At 41.6% G+C, this 15,741-nt stretch overlaps 1 protein-coding gene across 1 annotated transcript in view; it reads left to right on the top strand.

The window, feature by feature from the left end:
- Positions 1 to 1,109: 1,109 nt before the first annotated feature.
- The window catches only part of TBCCD1 (TBCC domain containing 1), a 174,509-nt gene continuing 159,877 nt past the window's right edge, over positions 1,110 to 15,741 (top strand). Inside the window, exon 1 of the mRNA XM_075178586.1 lies at positions 1,110 to 1,639. Within this exon, the coding sequence (XP_075034687.1) occupies positions 1,304 to 1,639 (336 nt within the window). The 5' untranslated portion in view covers positions 1,110 to 1,303. The remainder of the gene's footprint in view (positions 1,640 to 15,741) is intronic.

Raw genomic sequence — 15,741 nt, 5'->3', positions numbered from 1 at the left:
ATATAAAAGTATCAGGCTGCAGGCTAGAGTACTTTATCATCATTCTTTATTTATAAAATGCCACAAAACTCTGTATTTGGTAATACAAAATATACATAAACAAATAATGAATATTAACACAAGTACATACACAATTGACAAAAAAGGCACACACATGACATAGAGGGCACTGTATGTCATTAAGTTGATAAAATAAATATTCCATGTGGTAATGCAGCTTTAACATTTAATTCATACCTGCCAACTCTCCCTGAATGTCAGGGAGACTACCTGAAATAGGGGTGATCTCCCTCACTCCCTGAAGAGTCTGGCATTCTCCCTGATGCTGAGCCAGTACAAGACGTGGTTGGCTTCCTCATCTATGGCGTGATAATACTGTTCAGAAATTGTGTCCTTTGTCCATGTATTGATGCCTATGGAGGTGGTCATTTTCATGGCGACCAAGATTTAATCAAATACTGAGAGTTAAGACATGACTTCAGTAACAGAATGTAAAAGACACTTTAGTCTCTGGAGATTCATTAGCTGCTTTTCTTTAACGCATAGTTGCCTACCTTCTGGGAGACTCCGGCATTTCTCGGAGACCTCCCGGGAGAGCAGGGCAACCGCCCAATTCTCGCCCCTGCAATAGAAAAGTGGCAGGGGTAGGGGTTTTTAATGATGCAAATATCGCATTATCTTAGCCCCACCCTTGCTGTAATTAGCCAAAATTGTGGAATTTTTTTTGGCCCCGCCCCCTAAATGATGTGATTCATCGAGCCCTGTCCCCACATGCCCAGCTACCCTGAGATCTCCCTGAAGCCAATGAGGAAAAGTTGGCGAGTATGATTTAATTAAACATAAATAATTACAGGAAACAGATTCTACCATCTGCAAATTCCAATGAATATAGACATGCAATATACATTTTTTTGTATTATAGGTCTCATGTGATAAACACTAAGCTTAGTGCCAAATTATTTCAACACTATAGAAAACTATTTGATATTATGCTTTTAATGTTTATTTTCTGATTGTAATAAAAACGCTCATAGCTGTCAAACATCAGTCCTGACAACACCATCACACTGTATCAGGCAAAAGCGTCTGTATGCCAGTGCAAATCGGCGGTATCCATTAATTTTCTCGTATTTCCGTGTTAGTTTCCCTCCAACCAGGGCCATTCTCCACCCACATGTCTTCGTTTCCTTGGTTTCGCGTTACGTCCAATCTAGCAAGAGAAACGTAACTTGTCTCGTAAACTTGGTTTGCCTGTGCAGTAGTTTTGCATGCTAAAACCGTATTTTTGACACATCTTTCGATCATGGATTCTTATAGAGTTCAGTTGTGGGTAAAGACGGATCCCTTTCTAATAGGGGTTCTGCAGTTTCCTCCGCCGGCTAAGTTCAACATTCACTACTTGCGGAAGATGGCTACATATATTAGAACCCGTTCAGTGGAGGACTGTTACCCACGCTTGTGCTGGAGCATGTGGCGGCACATTGCATGTGGGAAGCTGCAATTAGTGGAGGATACTGCATGGTTATATTTTGAGGCGTTTCATTGCTTGTCTGAACGGAATGCACATAAGAGCCTTGAATGGGCTGAGACTGTCTCATGCTGCACCTCCATGGAAGAGTATGAAAGAGTTAAGAGTAAGGTAATACTGAATTACTGTTGTCTTGTAAATATTTTTCTACCGAACTTGAGCATGCTGTAAAAATCTTATTTTGTAAAAGCAAAATGGATAAATATTACACTGAAAGTGATATAAAGTTCATGGACTACACTAGATCCTCTGCTGCTGCATGTGTGGAATACACAGAGCTAGCCAAGGTGACAAGCAAGATGAACACCTCTGGGCTGTATCTAGGCTGGACAGTAGGGGTTGTGCCCCAGGATACCCCAAAAGGGGCTCCCAATAGATAGCGCTTTATATACCTCAAGCACTTTTTATGCATATAGGTGGAATTGGACTACATGTGTTATTTATGTTTGAAAGCAATTGATTTTGCTTATTTTTAAGAATTTAGCAACTGCTACTGATTCTTGGGTTTGCTCAGTACTGTGCATATTACCAACTAATCATCAACTAATTGTGTTTATATTTTATAAGTATTCAGTTGTCTCGAAATACAGTAACATAAAAACTTTATGCGCCTTTTCCATTGTAGAGCTCTATTTAAGTGTGCTAAAAATTGCGATTGGTTGATATGAACTGCAAAAGTATAATCCCTAATGTATATGTTACTTGGTGTGCAGAATATTTAACACACTATAAAAACCAGCCTCATATTTTTACAAGGGCCCTAATGTACAGTACGGCAATGGAACATGCGCCTATTATTCTAGAGCCTACATACTTCTAGAGGTTTTGCAGTTCTCATAAGCAATATCTGGACACCGACGCTAGATATACCGGATACATTTAAAAAACTGGAAAATTGCCCTTTACACTGCATTGATCATATTCTCACAAATATCGTTTATTTTTTCTCTGCCATGCTTGGTCTAAGACAGGTGCCCATTTCCAAACACACACCAACCCTTTTAAGCCAAGTTGCAGGGGACACAAGAAATTAAAGCTTCCTGTGCATCCTAAATTATATGTACAGTCGTTGCCAAAAGTTTTGAGAATGACACAAATATTATTTTTCACAAAGTCTGCTGCCTCAGTTTTTAGGATGCCAATTTGCATATACTCCAGAATGTCATGAAGTGTGATCAGATGAATTGCAATTCATTTCAAAGTCCCTCTTTGTCATGACAATGAACTTTATCCCAAAAACAACATTTCCACTGCATTTCAGCCCTGCCACAAAAGGACCAGCTGACATCAGGTCAGTGATTATCTTGTTAACACAGGTGAGAGTGTTGATGAGGAGAAGGCAGGAGATCACTCTGTCATGCTGATAGAATAACAGACTGGAAGCTTTAAAAGGAGGGTGGTGCTTGAAATCATTGTTCTTCCTCTATTAACCATGGTTACCTGCCAGGAAACACATGCAGTCATCATTGCTTTGCACACAAAGGGCTTCACAGGTAAGGATATTGCTTCTAGTAAGATTGCACCTAAATCAACCATTTATCAGATCATAAAGAATTTCAAGGAGAGAGCTTCAATAGTTGTGAAGAAGGCTTTCGAGCGTCCAAGAACATCCAGCAAGCGCCAGGACCGTCTTCTAAATTTGATACAGCTGCGGGATCTGGACATCACAAGTGCAGAGCTTGCTCAGGAATGACAGCAGGCAGGTATGGGTGCATCTGCATGCACAGTAAGGCAAAGACTTTTAGAGGATGACCTGGTGTCAAGAAGGCCAGCAAAGATGCCACTTCTCTCCAAGAAAAACATTATGGACAGACTGATATTCTGCAAACGGTAGAGATTGAAAAGATACAGAGATTGGACTGCTGAGTACTGGGGTAAAGTCATTTTCTGTTATGAATTCACTTTCAGATTGTTTGGGGCATCTGGACAAACGCTTGTCCGGAGATGGAATGGTGAGCGCTACCATCAGTCGTGTGTCATGTCAACAGTAAAGCATCCTGAGACCATTAATGTGTGGGGTTGTTTCTCAGCCAAGGGAGTGGACTCACGCACAATTTTGCTTAAGAACACAGCCATGAATAAAGAATGGTACCAAAACATCCTCCAAGAGCAATTTCTCACAGCCATCCAAGAACTGTTTGGTGACGAACAATGCCTTTTCCAGCATGATGGAGCACCTTGCCATAAGGCAAAAGTGATAATTAAGTGGCTCAGGGATCAAAACATCGAAGTTTTGGGTCCATGGGCAGGAAACTCCCCAGACATTAAGAACTTGTGGTCAATCTTCAAGAGATGGGTAGACAAACAAAGACCCACAAATTCTGACAAACTCCAATCATTGATTAGGCATGAATGGGCGGCCATTAGTCAGTATGTGGCCCAGAAGTTGATTGACAGCATGCCAGGGTGAATTGCAGAGGCCTTCAAAAAGAAGGGTCAACACTACAAATATTGACTGTTTGCAAAAACTTAATGTTATTGTCAATAAAAGCCTTTGACACTTAACTTAGGAAATACTTGTAATTTTACTTCAGTATACCACAGCAACATCTGACAAAAAGGTCTAAAAACACTGAAGCAGCAACTGTGTGAAAACCAATGTGTCATTCTCAAAACTTTTAGCTATGACTGTATAGTGCTCATTCAGTGCAATTCTTATAAAATAAGCCTGTTTAACATTTCATACTCACACCCTATAGTATAGTAGCAGTAATAAAATTGTAGCTATGTGCGGTAGTTAATCTACCCCCCAGTGTATTTTTTATTTTTTTAAACACATACAAAACAAAAAATAAACCATGCAAAAAAAAACTACTTCACAAACATAATCTTTTGGATGTATAAAGCTTCTAAAATTATAATTGGTACTTCACGACCAAACAGTTTATGGAGCAGTGATTACAGTAACACCGATAATCATTTTTCCCAAACATATGTGACAGCATTATGTAAAAAGAAAAGGGATTACATGACTCATCACAAAAAGCTTTTTGGTAATAAAAGATATAGCAGAAAGTGCATTTGAACATTAGAAAGTACCAGCAGAGTTCCAAATTCCTGCACGGAACTAGTCTTCCACAGATATCCTCTTTCCCCAACCTCCATCAAATGAATTAGTCAGAAGACACCAAATCATCGGAGCAGTCTCGGTATCTAGACCTATACCACCCAGACTATATTTTAAGATATTTTGGTTTAGTATTTCTACATGTGTACACATATCTTTCATGTTGCATAGTGGCATTAACCAACGCTCTCCACTGCAGCTGGATCCGGCGCCAGCCATGTCCTAGAAATCACCACCTTGGCAAGTGTCCTTAAATTGAAAACATAAGCAATTATATACTTATTTGTTAGTTCTTCCAACGCAATACCATACAAACAACATTTGGGATTCATGGGTGGAGCAAAGGAAACAGTGTTTAGAACACATTTCCAAACTTCTGACCAGAAAGCATTTACTACCAGACAAGCCCATAGCATATGCCACAAATCAGCAGCCAGTAAGCAACACTTTGGACAGGACGAGTCACTTCTTTGACCTATGCGATGCAAACCTACTGGGATAAGTTATACTCTGTGTAACACATATAGGTGTATTTGTTGGTAGCGAAGACAGGATGTGGCACTGCGGAGACATTTAAGCATATGAGACTACTCCTCATCCTATAGGGGGCCTAGAACCATTTGCCATTTGGCTTTCAAGAGTCTAAATCATTCAGGGCAAGTGAATTATTAAGATTTGAGTATAATTGGGATATAGTGTTTCTCGTATCCACTCTTTGCAGAAGACTCTTGAGAGAAGATGCTTGAATTAATGGAGGGGAGGCAGGAAACTGTGTATTAGGTGAATGTCTCAACTGGAGGTAACAGTAAAACGCAGAATTAGGGATTCCCTTTTCCTGTGACAATTGCGCAAATGTTTACAAGGAACCAGACTGATATTACTGCCCAATGTTCACAATGCCATATCTCCGCCAAATATTATATTCTCGAAGTTTATTAAGTTCCAGGAAGGAGGGATTATGCCACGAAAGGGTATCGGGGCCCTGACATGCCAGTATATTTTGTGAAACACGCTAGATCTCCACAGCCTGCCTAACCAATGGGGCCACCCGACTCGGACATTTCCCCATAAGCAATATCCCCATGGGTAATAATAGCGCACTACCAGAAGCATAGAACTCCGCCTGCTCACTAAGAAAACCCAACAGGTCTATAGGTATTTGGTTTCTCACCCAACTTATCAATTGGGTAAGCTGTGCTGCATAATAATATAACTATAATAATCTATCTTCTGGAATATCGCCCTTGGGAGATATACTGGAGAGTGTTGGAGGATGTATATAAATTTTGGCTGTACAACAATTTTAAATAAATTGATCCTGCCCGTAATCGTAAGAGGAAGTCTCTTCCATACATGAGATTTTGTTTTAAAATATTCTATAACCGGGTTAATGTTGAGGGATACAAACTCACTCGAAAATTTAGATATCCAGACCCCGAGATATTTAAAAGAATTGGTCCATTTAAGGGAGTGTCTATTCTCCTTATCAGGGGGATCACACCATGAAACGGGAATACACGATTTGTCCCAATTAATAGACCCGAAAAGTATCCAAAGTTATTTACCACCTCTAAAGGGCGGTCAAGAGAGGTATCTGGGTCAGACGGGAATAGTAACCTGTCGTCAGCATAGAGGGCTATAGTATCTCGTGCCTTCCCCATCGGGAGCCCAACGATTTGAGGGTGATCTCTAATTAAACAGGCAAGGGGTTCTATGGCCAGAGCGAATAGAGCTGGAGATAATGGGCAACCTTGCCTGGTCCCCCATCCCAATCCAGAAGAGTGGGATGTGTGGCCATTTACTGAGACTCTAGCTGCCGGAGCTGATTACAGTAGCCAAATCCACCCAATGAACTCAGTCCCCAACCCAAATCTATACACCTCTCATAGGTACTCCCATTGAATCGAGTCGAAGGCCCTGGCAACATCCAAGGACACCACCACCGCTGCTCTTCAGCTGAATGGGGCAGCTGGTTTTGAGTGTGCAGACGCCGTTAATTTGAAATGGTGGATTTACCGGGTATAAACCCCGTCTGGTCAGGGTGAAGTACCTCAGAAATACCAGCATTTAGCCTGGAAGCAAGAACTTTAGCCAAAATCTTTACATCAGCACAGAGGAGAGAAATGGGTCTATTGGATTCGGGATAAAGAGGAGCCTTCCCCAGCTTCGGCCAGACCATTATCAGTGCCTCCGACATTGAGGGTGGCAGAGAACCGAAGTTGAATAAACCAGCAAACGTCTCTAATAATTGTGGGACAAAAAAGTTTTTACATTTTCTTTTATATAGCTCAATAGGAAGGCCATTAATCTCTAGAACCTTATGGTTGGGAAACGAGGATATAGCTGCATCTATTTCTTCAACTGTGAGAGGCGTGTTGAAAAGAGCTGCCGACTCCTAGGAAAGACACAGAGGTGTATTGGAATCTAAATATGCATTTAATTGAGTATGTGACTATTATACCCCAGAGGAGTAAACATCCTTATAATATTGGAAAAACGTATCAACAATTTCACCTCCCCTAAAAAATTTCACATGTTGGTCGTTGTAAATTGCTGGGATAATTCTACTAGTCTGCTGATCCCTTGATAAGCACGCTAGGTAGCTTCCACCCATATCATCCTCTGAGTACTGTCGGTGTTGTTAGAATAGAAGGCGGTGTTTAGATTTGTCAAAGAGATAATCTCTCCATTGTAACAGAACCATTGGAGACGATCCTCAAGCGTAGTTGAACTAATATATATACACTCCAGATCCCTGCAACGCTGTTGCAGTGTAGATTCTATTTTTCTATTAGAGTTTTTGGTGTCAGAAATATTTTTAATCAGGGTCCCCCTTAGAAAAGCCTTAAATGCCACCCAAAGGACATCCGAGGATGATGATATCTTAATATCAGTAAAATATCCTCCACAGAAGGCAGTAAGGCCCACCCCAGTACCGATTGTATCCAATCAATGTGGGTTTAACTTCCAAAATCTCATTCATCTATCATTTGTCAAGTCAATACTTAGAACCACTGGAGAGTGATCTGAAATACCCCTGGAAAGGTATTCAATGGAGGTGACACATGGTGATAAGGATAGGGAGGGTAAAATCAAGTCTATTCGCGACAAGGTGTGATAGCTGGTAGAGTGACAGGAAAATTATTGTTTGTTAGGGTTTCTACACCTCCACACATCAACAAGGCCCATCTCTTCCACAAGGCGAGAAAAAGGGGTGGGACCCCCAGGGAGAGGTGCTTTTGATTCTCCTCATTTATCTAGTTCTGTGTGGAGAACATTGTTAAAACCTCCCAAACACACCACCAGGGTGACCGGAGAGCGTGCCATAAAAGTGGAAGCCTTACTTAAGCTATCACTATTGTATGGAGGCGGAATATAAATTGCAAAGATTACCAGTGGGGAGAAGTTAATAACCAACCGAAGCAACACATATCTTCCATAAGGATCAATTTGCACATGTTCTATTGTAAAGGTAAGAGATTTCTTGACTAATATGGAACCTCCTCGATAGTTAGCAAAATGTGTAGAATGATATGCCCATCCCAACCACTGGCGCTTTAAAGCCAAGACTTTACTACCGTACAAATGCATCTTAACTAGACAGGCTATATCCACATTATATTTTTGAAGCTGGGATAACACAAGAGAGTGTTTAATCTTTTCATTCAACCCTCTGGTGTTCTTTGCAAGCAGGCGAAGCCCCCCCCCTCCCCCCATTGCAGTTACTCACAGCCATGTAGAGTCATACAACATTGGAGAACATCGGCTATAAGGCAGGAGGAAGGAGTAAACTGCTGGAGAGAAGAGTTTGGAGACTCGTTCCGTGCACAACGAAGATTAGTCAATTACCTGAGTCATAAGCAAATATAGAAGCATTGTGGTGAAAACCATTATGATAGTAACAATACAAATTAAACTGAGTTGAGTACATTCCAACTGCAATGTTGATTTATACAGGAGACTAAAGTACAAAGACAGTGTACCATCTAACAACCCCACCCCCAACCCGTATACCCCCAAGAAAATAACTAAGGTATATTTCATCCCTAAACGAACCCTTAAATTATAACTCTAAAACAGGAATTCTAGAAAATCCCTTTCAAAGAACTATGGATTGGAGGAGCTGCACACTCCTAGCTGTACCGAGCATGAACCCACCTATGATTCAATTTGTAGCTGACTCGCCGCCTGCAAAGCAAGAACATTAGGACACACTCTGCAACTATATATATAATATATATATATATATATATATATATATATAATCTATAATATAAATGTCTAGTGGCGTGTGTTAGTCTGTGTGTGTGTGTGGGAAAAAAAAACCAAGCTGCAGCGCCACCTGCTGGGCAGAGTTATACACTGACCTATATATTTCTTGAAGGAGAAGTGACAGTTGGGAGTGGTTGGTGGTTGCCGGGGGTGACAGTGGGGAGTTTTTAACATCTTAAGTAGCTTGATTTGACTAGAATGCATGAGTATCATGCACAGGTTAACTGACACACTAAATTCTTAGTGTGTGTGGAAAAAAACCCCTCAAAAAGGGCTGAAATTTGGTATACTGACATTATTGACTAGTTGAGGGGTCAAACTCCTTTTCGTGAGGTAATTTTACCTCATGAACACACACATGTGTACAGTGGCGGATCCAGGGGGGTGCGATCGGAGCAATCGCCCCCCCTAGCAGGGGTTTGTGCCGACGGCTGCACAGTATGTGCAGGTCCGTTTGGCAGTGACAGTGTGCTGCCCGGCTGCTCTGATTGTGTTTTAAACACAATCAGAGCAGTCGGGCAGCACACTGTCACTGCCGAGCGGACCTGCACATACTGTGCAGCCCCCAGCAACCTCGGAAGTCTGAAAGGGGGCGGGGCCCCACCCTAACACCCCCCCCGGGGAACAAACATTTTCTAGATCCGACCCTGCATGTGTAGCGGCGTGTGTTAGTGTGTGTGTGTGTCTGTGGAAAAAACTATTTTCTCAGAAAGGTCTCATCCGAATGATCTGAAATTTGGTATACTGACATTATTTGACAAAAAAATGCATGAGTATCATGCACGGGTTAACTTGTGTGTGTGTGTGTGTGTGTATGTATATATATATATATATATATATATATATATATATATATATATATATATATATATATATATATATATATATATATAATGTATATTGTAGCATAATGGCACTATTTCAGAGTTCCAATCACAATAAGAACATTAAGGCACATTTCTTGCTCTCCCAAGAGGAGGTCATTCCAACCATGCCATGGCCTCCTGCGGTGTAAAAAAGAAATTATGTCGACCCTGCGCTTCTACACGAAGCCTGGCCGAAAATAACATAGAATATGGCAGGTTTAACTTTTTTGCAATTTTTGTTTAACTGAAGTCAATTGGGTTCTGGACTTCTGGACATCCAATGCAAAGTCTGGGAATACTGAGACAGTGTTGTTATCAAATATCAACGGTCCTTTTTGGTCGAATCAACCCAAGGACTGTGTCTCTATCCTTTGAAATGCAGATGTTTTGCTATAAAAGTCCTTGATGGTGCCCCTGGTGGAGGCGCTTGAGGCGGAAGGCGATGTACTCTCTCTACTGCAAATTGGGGGTGAAAAGGCCTCTTTTCCGAACTGCTCAATTAGCCAAGTTTCCAGAAATTGTTCTGGAGCAAATCCTTCTACACGCTCCGGCAGACCTACAAACTGGAGATTATTACGTCTCAGATGGCCCTCCAGACCCACTAACTTGGTTTTACATTGAGACACTTGTGTAGCAAGGTTTTGCAGTTCCTCTTACACTGGTGCATAGGCATCTTCCAGAGTAGAGATACGATTTTCGGTCTCTCCAACCCTTTCTAATATTTTTTGCATTTCATGCCTCAAAAGGGAAATATCAGCTTGAACTTCACCAATTGTATCATTGATCCTTTTTTCTGAGGCTGTAATAGTGGATAACACCTGCTGGATAGATGGCGAATCTACTTGATCCTGATGGTTAGCCTCAGAAGCAGATTGAGTGGTAGTTGGTGGAGCCTGGGCCTCCCCAGCAGAGGTGGATGAAGACTGTCGGGGAAAGCTCTTGAGCCTAGTCGCAGGTGTCTGCCCATGTTTTCCCATTGTTAGACAGGTGTTGAAGCGGAGGCCGAGGTGGTGTCACCCCGATCAACACAGCTTTTACGTTTCTCGATTTGTTTCAGCTCCGCAGTAGCCCAGATATATTTATAAAACAGTTAATTAAGTTTCTATACCAGAGGTGGGCAAATGCTATGAAGAAATGTCAATTATAGAAACTTTTTATTTTATTATGACTGCTTATGTTTCTGACCTCGTGGTCACATAAATAGCTTAGAAACTGTAAGCTCAACAGGCAAGTACAAACCAAACCATTGTTTATCCGGGGATAGGGTACCCAATTAAAGTGCCTTTACTTACTGTTTGTCAACTCGAAGGTGGACAGAAGCTGCTCCAAGGGCATTCTCAGATCTTTTGAGCTATTCCACTAAGCCACTCAGCTCTAGCTTAGCCCGTGATAGCAGTGTACACTAAATCAAAATGGTGGCCTCCCCATCGCCGGAGCTCACAAAACGAAGTACCTGCACTGTGTAGTCTTAAAATACCGTCACCTCCCGGACCAGCCTGTGGAGGCAGGTAATTAAGTTTCTTCTCTTTACCTCTTTGTGAGGATTGACAGTAGAGCAGTGCAAGTCGCGGTTACTTATATTCTGTGCCTTCCAGGTAATATGTGCTTCAATGAGGTGGGGTGTTGAATACCACGGGACCTCTGCTCCAGTCTCCCCTCACATGTTATTTACTCGGGCGAAAGGGGGCGTGCCCCCAGGATCACTGCGCTGCCAGACCTCTATTGCCGGGTTGCTGCTCAAATTTAGTCCTCAGTCTGAGAGTTGCTGTAGGCCCCGTTCAGCGGCTGTCAGGGAGGCTGTGCGGCAGACACCTCTGTCTTATATAGTTTGTCCACAAGTAGTCTGCAGCATGTAGCTTGCTTTTCTGGAGTATCGGGGAGATCCTAGGCATCGTGATCCAGCAGGATCAGGATGTTTATTTGGATGGTGGGGGAGAGTAGGAGAAAGACGTCCTACTCCATGCTATTCCAAGCCACGCCCTCCCGTGTAGTTATTTTGCAACACAATGTGTGTGTGTATATATGTGTTACAGAACTCTTCTTTTATTTGTCAATATTGATACATACTCGGTCCACTGGTTTCAGTTTGTGAATTCAATTGCTAAAGTTGTGGGCAAGTACTTTTTGTGCTAAGTACTTTGTGGCCCTCAGTGTTAAAATGCTTGGCCATTTCCATTCTTAAGTCCCCTTACTTAGTTATTTAGATGTCACAGAGTGAGCACAATGCATTAATACCGCTTTCATACTGCCGCCTTTGCAATTTGCCGAGTTTTTACCGAGGCACAAAGTTTCCCAGCTCAGACACCCCGTTCACACTGCACTTTGGACCCGGGAATTTCCCGGGTTGACTCCATCCATTCTGAGCACAGGTCTACCCTGGCAATAAGTGTGAGTCCTCACAAGAAGAGCTTTCATTGGCTGAAAAATATTGAGGTCATTTAAAGGGGACTAGTTTACTTGCACACAAAGATGAGGTCATTATCATCATGATGATGATGAAAGGGGACTAGTTTTCTTGCACACAAAGATGAGGTCAAAGTTGACTGTTCACAGCATTGCTTTAATCATGGCTGACGAGTCGCTATTCTGTAGCCCAGAGTTCATATTTTATTGCGTTTGCTGTTTTATACAGCAAATGAGAGCTTGATGCAGCTGCTAACACTGTGCTACCTTGCACAGTGTCATTTCGGGAGGAGAAAGGAGCAATTTCTGGCACAGAGGGAGAATTCTCGGCGTCTGTATATGCACAGGAGGAGAGCTTTTCTCAGGGCCAGCATTTCCTCCATATTGAGATTCGGTGATGTGACTAACCGAACAATGCGTGCCAGAGAAAGCAGCCACGGAGAAGCTTTCTGGTCTACTGTGGAATCTATTGAGGACCAGCAGTGGATGGCACACTTTCGAATGTCAAGTGGAAAATTTCACTGTGCTGGACCCAGCACTTTTTAAACAGTCAACAGACTTCAGAAAACCCATTGCACCAAGTAGGAGGCTAGCAATTGTGTTGTGGTGGTATGCTACCCCTGGCGAATACCGCAGTATCTCCTGCTTGTTTGGAGTAGGGATATTCACAATTTGCACTCTGGTGCATGCAGTCACCAAGGCATTGCTGGAAGCCCTTTTACCATAGTTTCATCTCCTTACCCGAAGGACAGCAACTGGATGACCCCATCGCTGGATTCCTGCGATGTGGATATCCACAGTGTGCTAGAGCAATCGACGGGACACAGAGCCCTATCATTTTCCCCACAGACAACCCTGAAGATTACTACAACCTCAAAGGCTGGCATTCCAACATTTTGCAGGCTGTAGTTGACCACAACTATTGGTAAGCATCATTTTTAGTTTAATGTGACTGTCTTATGATGTGTATTGTAAAACAAAGGTAAATAAATTTTATTTTCAGTTTCACATGTCTTTTTTGGCTGGGCTGGACCATCCAATGATGCCAGAGTATTGGCCAATTCTGTCTGTACCAGATTGCAGAGGACAGACAAGATGGCTGGTTGTTCCCTAGAGAGGTAAATATCTATATTTTGTTGGATGATGTTTTCATCAGCTAGATAATACATTCATGTATGTTTTGCTATTTATTTACTGCACCTCTTTTTCTGTAGATGTTCTGCTTTCAAAATACAAAATAATACAAATATATACCAGCAGGTGTATTTTGTTCTGTAACCAACATTTGGGTAGCGTGTTCATGTTTTGTTTTATTTGGAGCTAGACATTATAGATTGAAAGATTAATAGGTGTACTGATTCTTTTAAATGTTCCAATATTCTCTGTAAAGCACTATCGAAATTTACAGAAATCAAAGTTTGTGAATGGTGTGGAGATCCCAGTACACATCATCGGGGATGCAGCTTACCCTTTGCGGCGGTGGTTGATGAAGGACTTCACACAGCAACATCAACTGTTTGTGAAACAAATTCGCTTTACCCATACCCTCAGCTCCGCTTGGATGGTGGTGGAAAATGCCTTTGGACGCTTGAAAGGACGTTGGAGGTTTTTATTGAAGCGCAGTGACATTGACACCAAACTTATGCCCCGTGTAGTTGCTGCTTGCTGTATTTTGCACAATATTCGTGAAATACAGAAAGAGTAGTTTCTACCAGAGGGTAATGTACAGGACTCTGAACTGTCTGTGCTTTCTGTGGACTCTACGAGTTATGAGCTAGAACGCACAAATACCTCTGCAAAACTCATTCGTACCACCATCACCGCCAATCTGTCCTCCATAATTGAGTAGAGCAGACAAGGGATAAGTAAAAATATTTTTATTAAAATTGGTTTTTTTTCTTTGTTAAATGGTAAATATTTCCTCATATGTACCTATATAAAGTGCTGATTTGCAAAAATATAACCATAGTAAAAAAAAATTAAATGTACGCACCTGTGTGCGCAAACAGTAGTGCAAGTCTACACTTTCAGTGTTTGCTTAGATCACAAAACATTTTTAACTTTATATAACAATATACATATTGTTGCCTTACACTCAGACAATAACAAAATTATAATTGTGCCCAACATTATTTCATTACCTGCAACTGTTGGTAATGTGGGTAGTCTTGATTTGGTTGACTTGCTGTGTACTCGGGGTTATGGACAGTAGTTTTGATATTCTTGATTATTTGTAGTAGGTGGGTAGTCAAGATATGTGTAACCATTTGTGTTTGATGTGTGGTGTTTATTGGAGTACCTGAGTTAGGGGGGAACATTTGTTGGCCTCTGTTATACATGGGGTAAAGTGCCTCTATATGGTATGGCGGTTGTGCATGTCCCTGCATTCTTGGCAGGAGTCGATCCAGGTATCCCATCATACGTTCACGGTTCTCACGGAGAATGCATTCTTGCATACCCATGACTTGGGTTATAAAGGATTTCTGGAGCTCACGCTCATTGTCCATGAATCTTTGGAGACGTGCATCCTCTTGGGCATCCATAGCCATATCCATTTCCTTTACGTGGTCTACCATCACTGTCTTCATGGTTTTGGTAGCTATTTCCATCTTATTTGGTCTCTTCCTTTTTTAGGAACATTGTAAATAGAAATGGGAAAAAGAAAGGAAAAACATTGGGATCACTGAGGATGACAGATTATTGCTGCAAAATTAAATGGTACTGTTGTAAACAGATATGTGCTTGAGGCCTCCTCCCTCCTGTGCAATAGCTTCACGTTGCAACATATACGTGTTCATGTTTTAATATGTTTGTATGTTTAATTTAGGAGTCTAGTAGTTGTAGTTTTGTAGTTGTAGGTTTGTAGATACAGTTGTTCTTGTATAGATGTATTTGTTGTGTAGTTTTATAGTTGTAGTTGTGCCTAGTTGTTAGTTTATTAATGTTACACTTTCATTACTTTATTTCATTACATTTACAAATTAAGAAACTTACTCTTTGAACGTAGCGTTTTGCTCTGCGGTGATTGCAAAGGTTGGTTCGTTGTGTCTCTTGCAAGGACTGCGTATCTACTACAGGCTGTGATGATGTTAAAGGTTGCGAGTCTTGAAATTCATCTGTGGACAGATTGATTGTGTCTTCTGTACTGTTGGACCACTCCAAATCAGCATGTTCCTCTACTGACTCGTCGCTAGTCACCATTGCGGGCTGGCTAGACTGACTGCTTTCTGGTGGAGGAGTAGGAACATCCCGGCAACTAGATGAAGATAGAGCAATAGGATTTGAAATTGATGAATTTCACCATGTTGCATTGTTCGTAAAACGGCCATTCCATTCTTGCAGCACTACTTTTGCGACGGTTGTTGTCATGGACTTTTGCATATTGGGATTTTAATTTGTTTACAGCCTGTTGCTGGCTTTATTCCACGTTTTGTCATGATTTTTCCAATGTTTATTCAAACAGTTGCATCCTTTACACTCCCTGTAATTTTGTCTTTTTATCTCTCCCTCCCCTCTGATATTTAGCAACTCTTTGACCTCTTCTTCCATCCGATGTGACATTCTCTCAATGCTTCCCCTTCTCCTTCTAGACCAGTGATGGCTAA

The sequence above is a fragment of the Mixophyes fleayi genome, chromosome 7 (assembly GCF_038048845.1).
Source record: "Mixophyes fleayi isolate aMixFle1 chromosome 7, aMixFle1.hap1, whole genome shotgun sequence".
Lineage (NCBI taxonomy): Eukaryota > Metazoa > Chordata > Amphibia > Anura > Limnodynastidae > Mixophyes > Mixophyes fleayi.
Note: the sequence above shows the minus strand (reverse complement) of the source record. Positions and strands in the feature narration are given on the sequence as shown.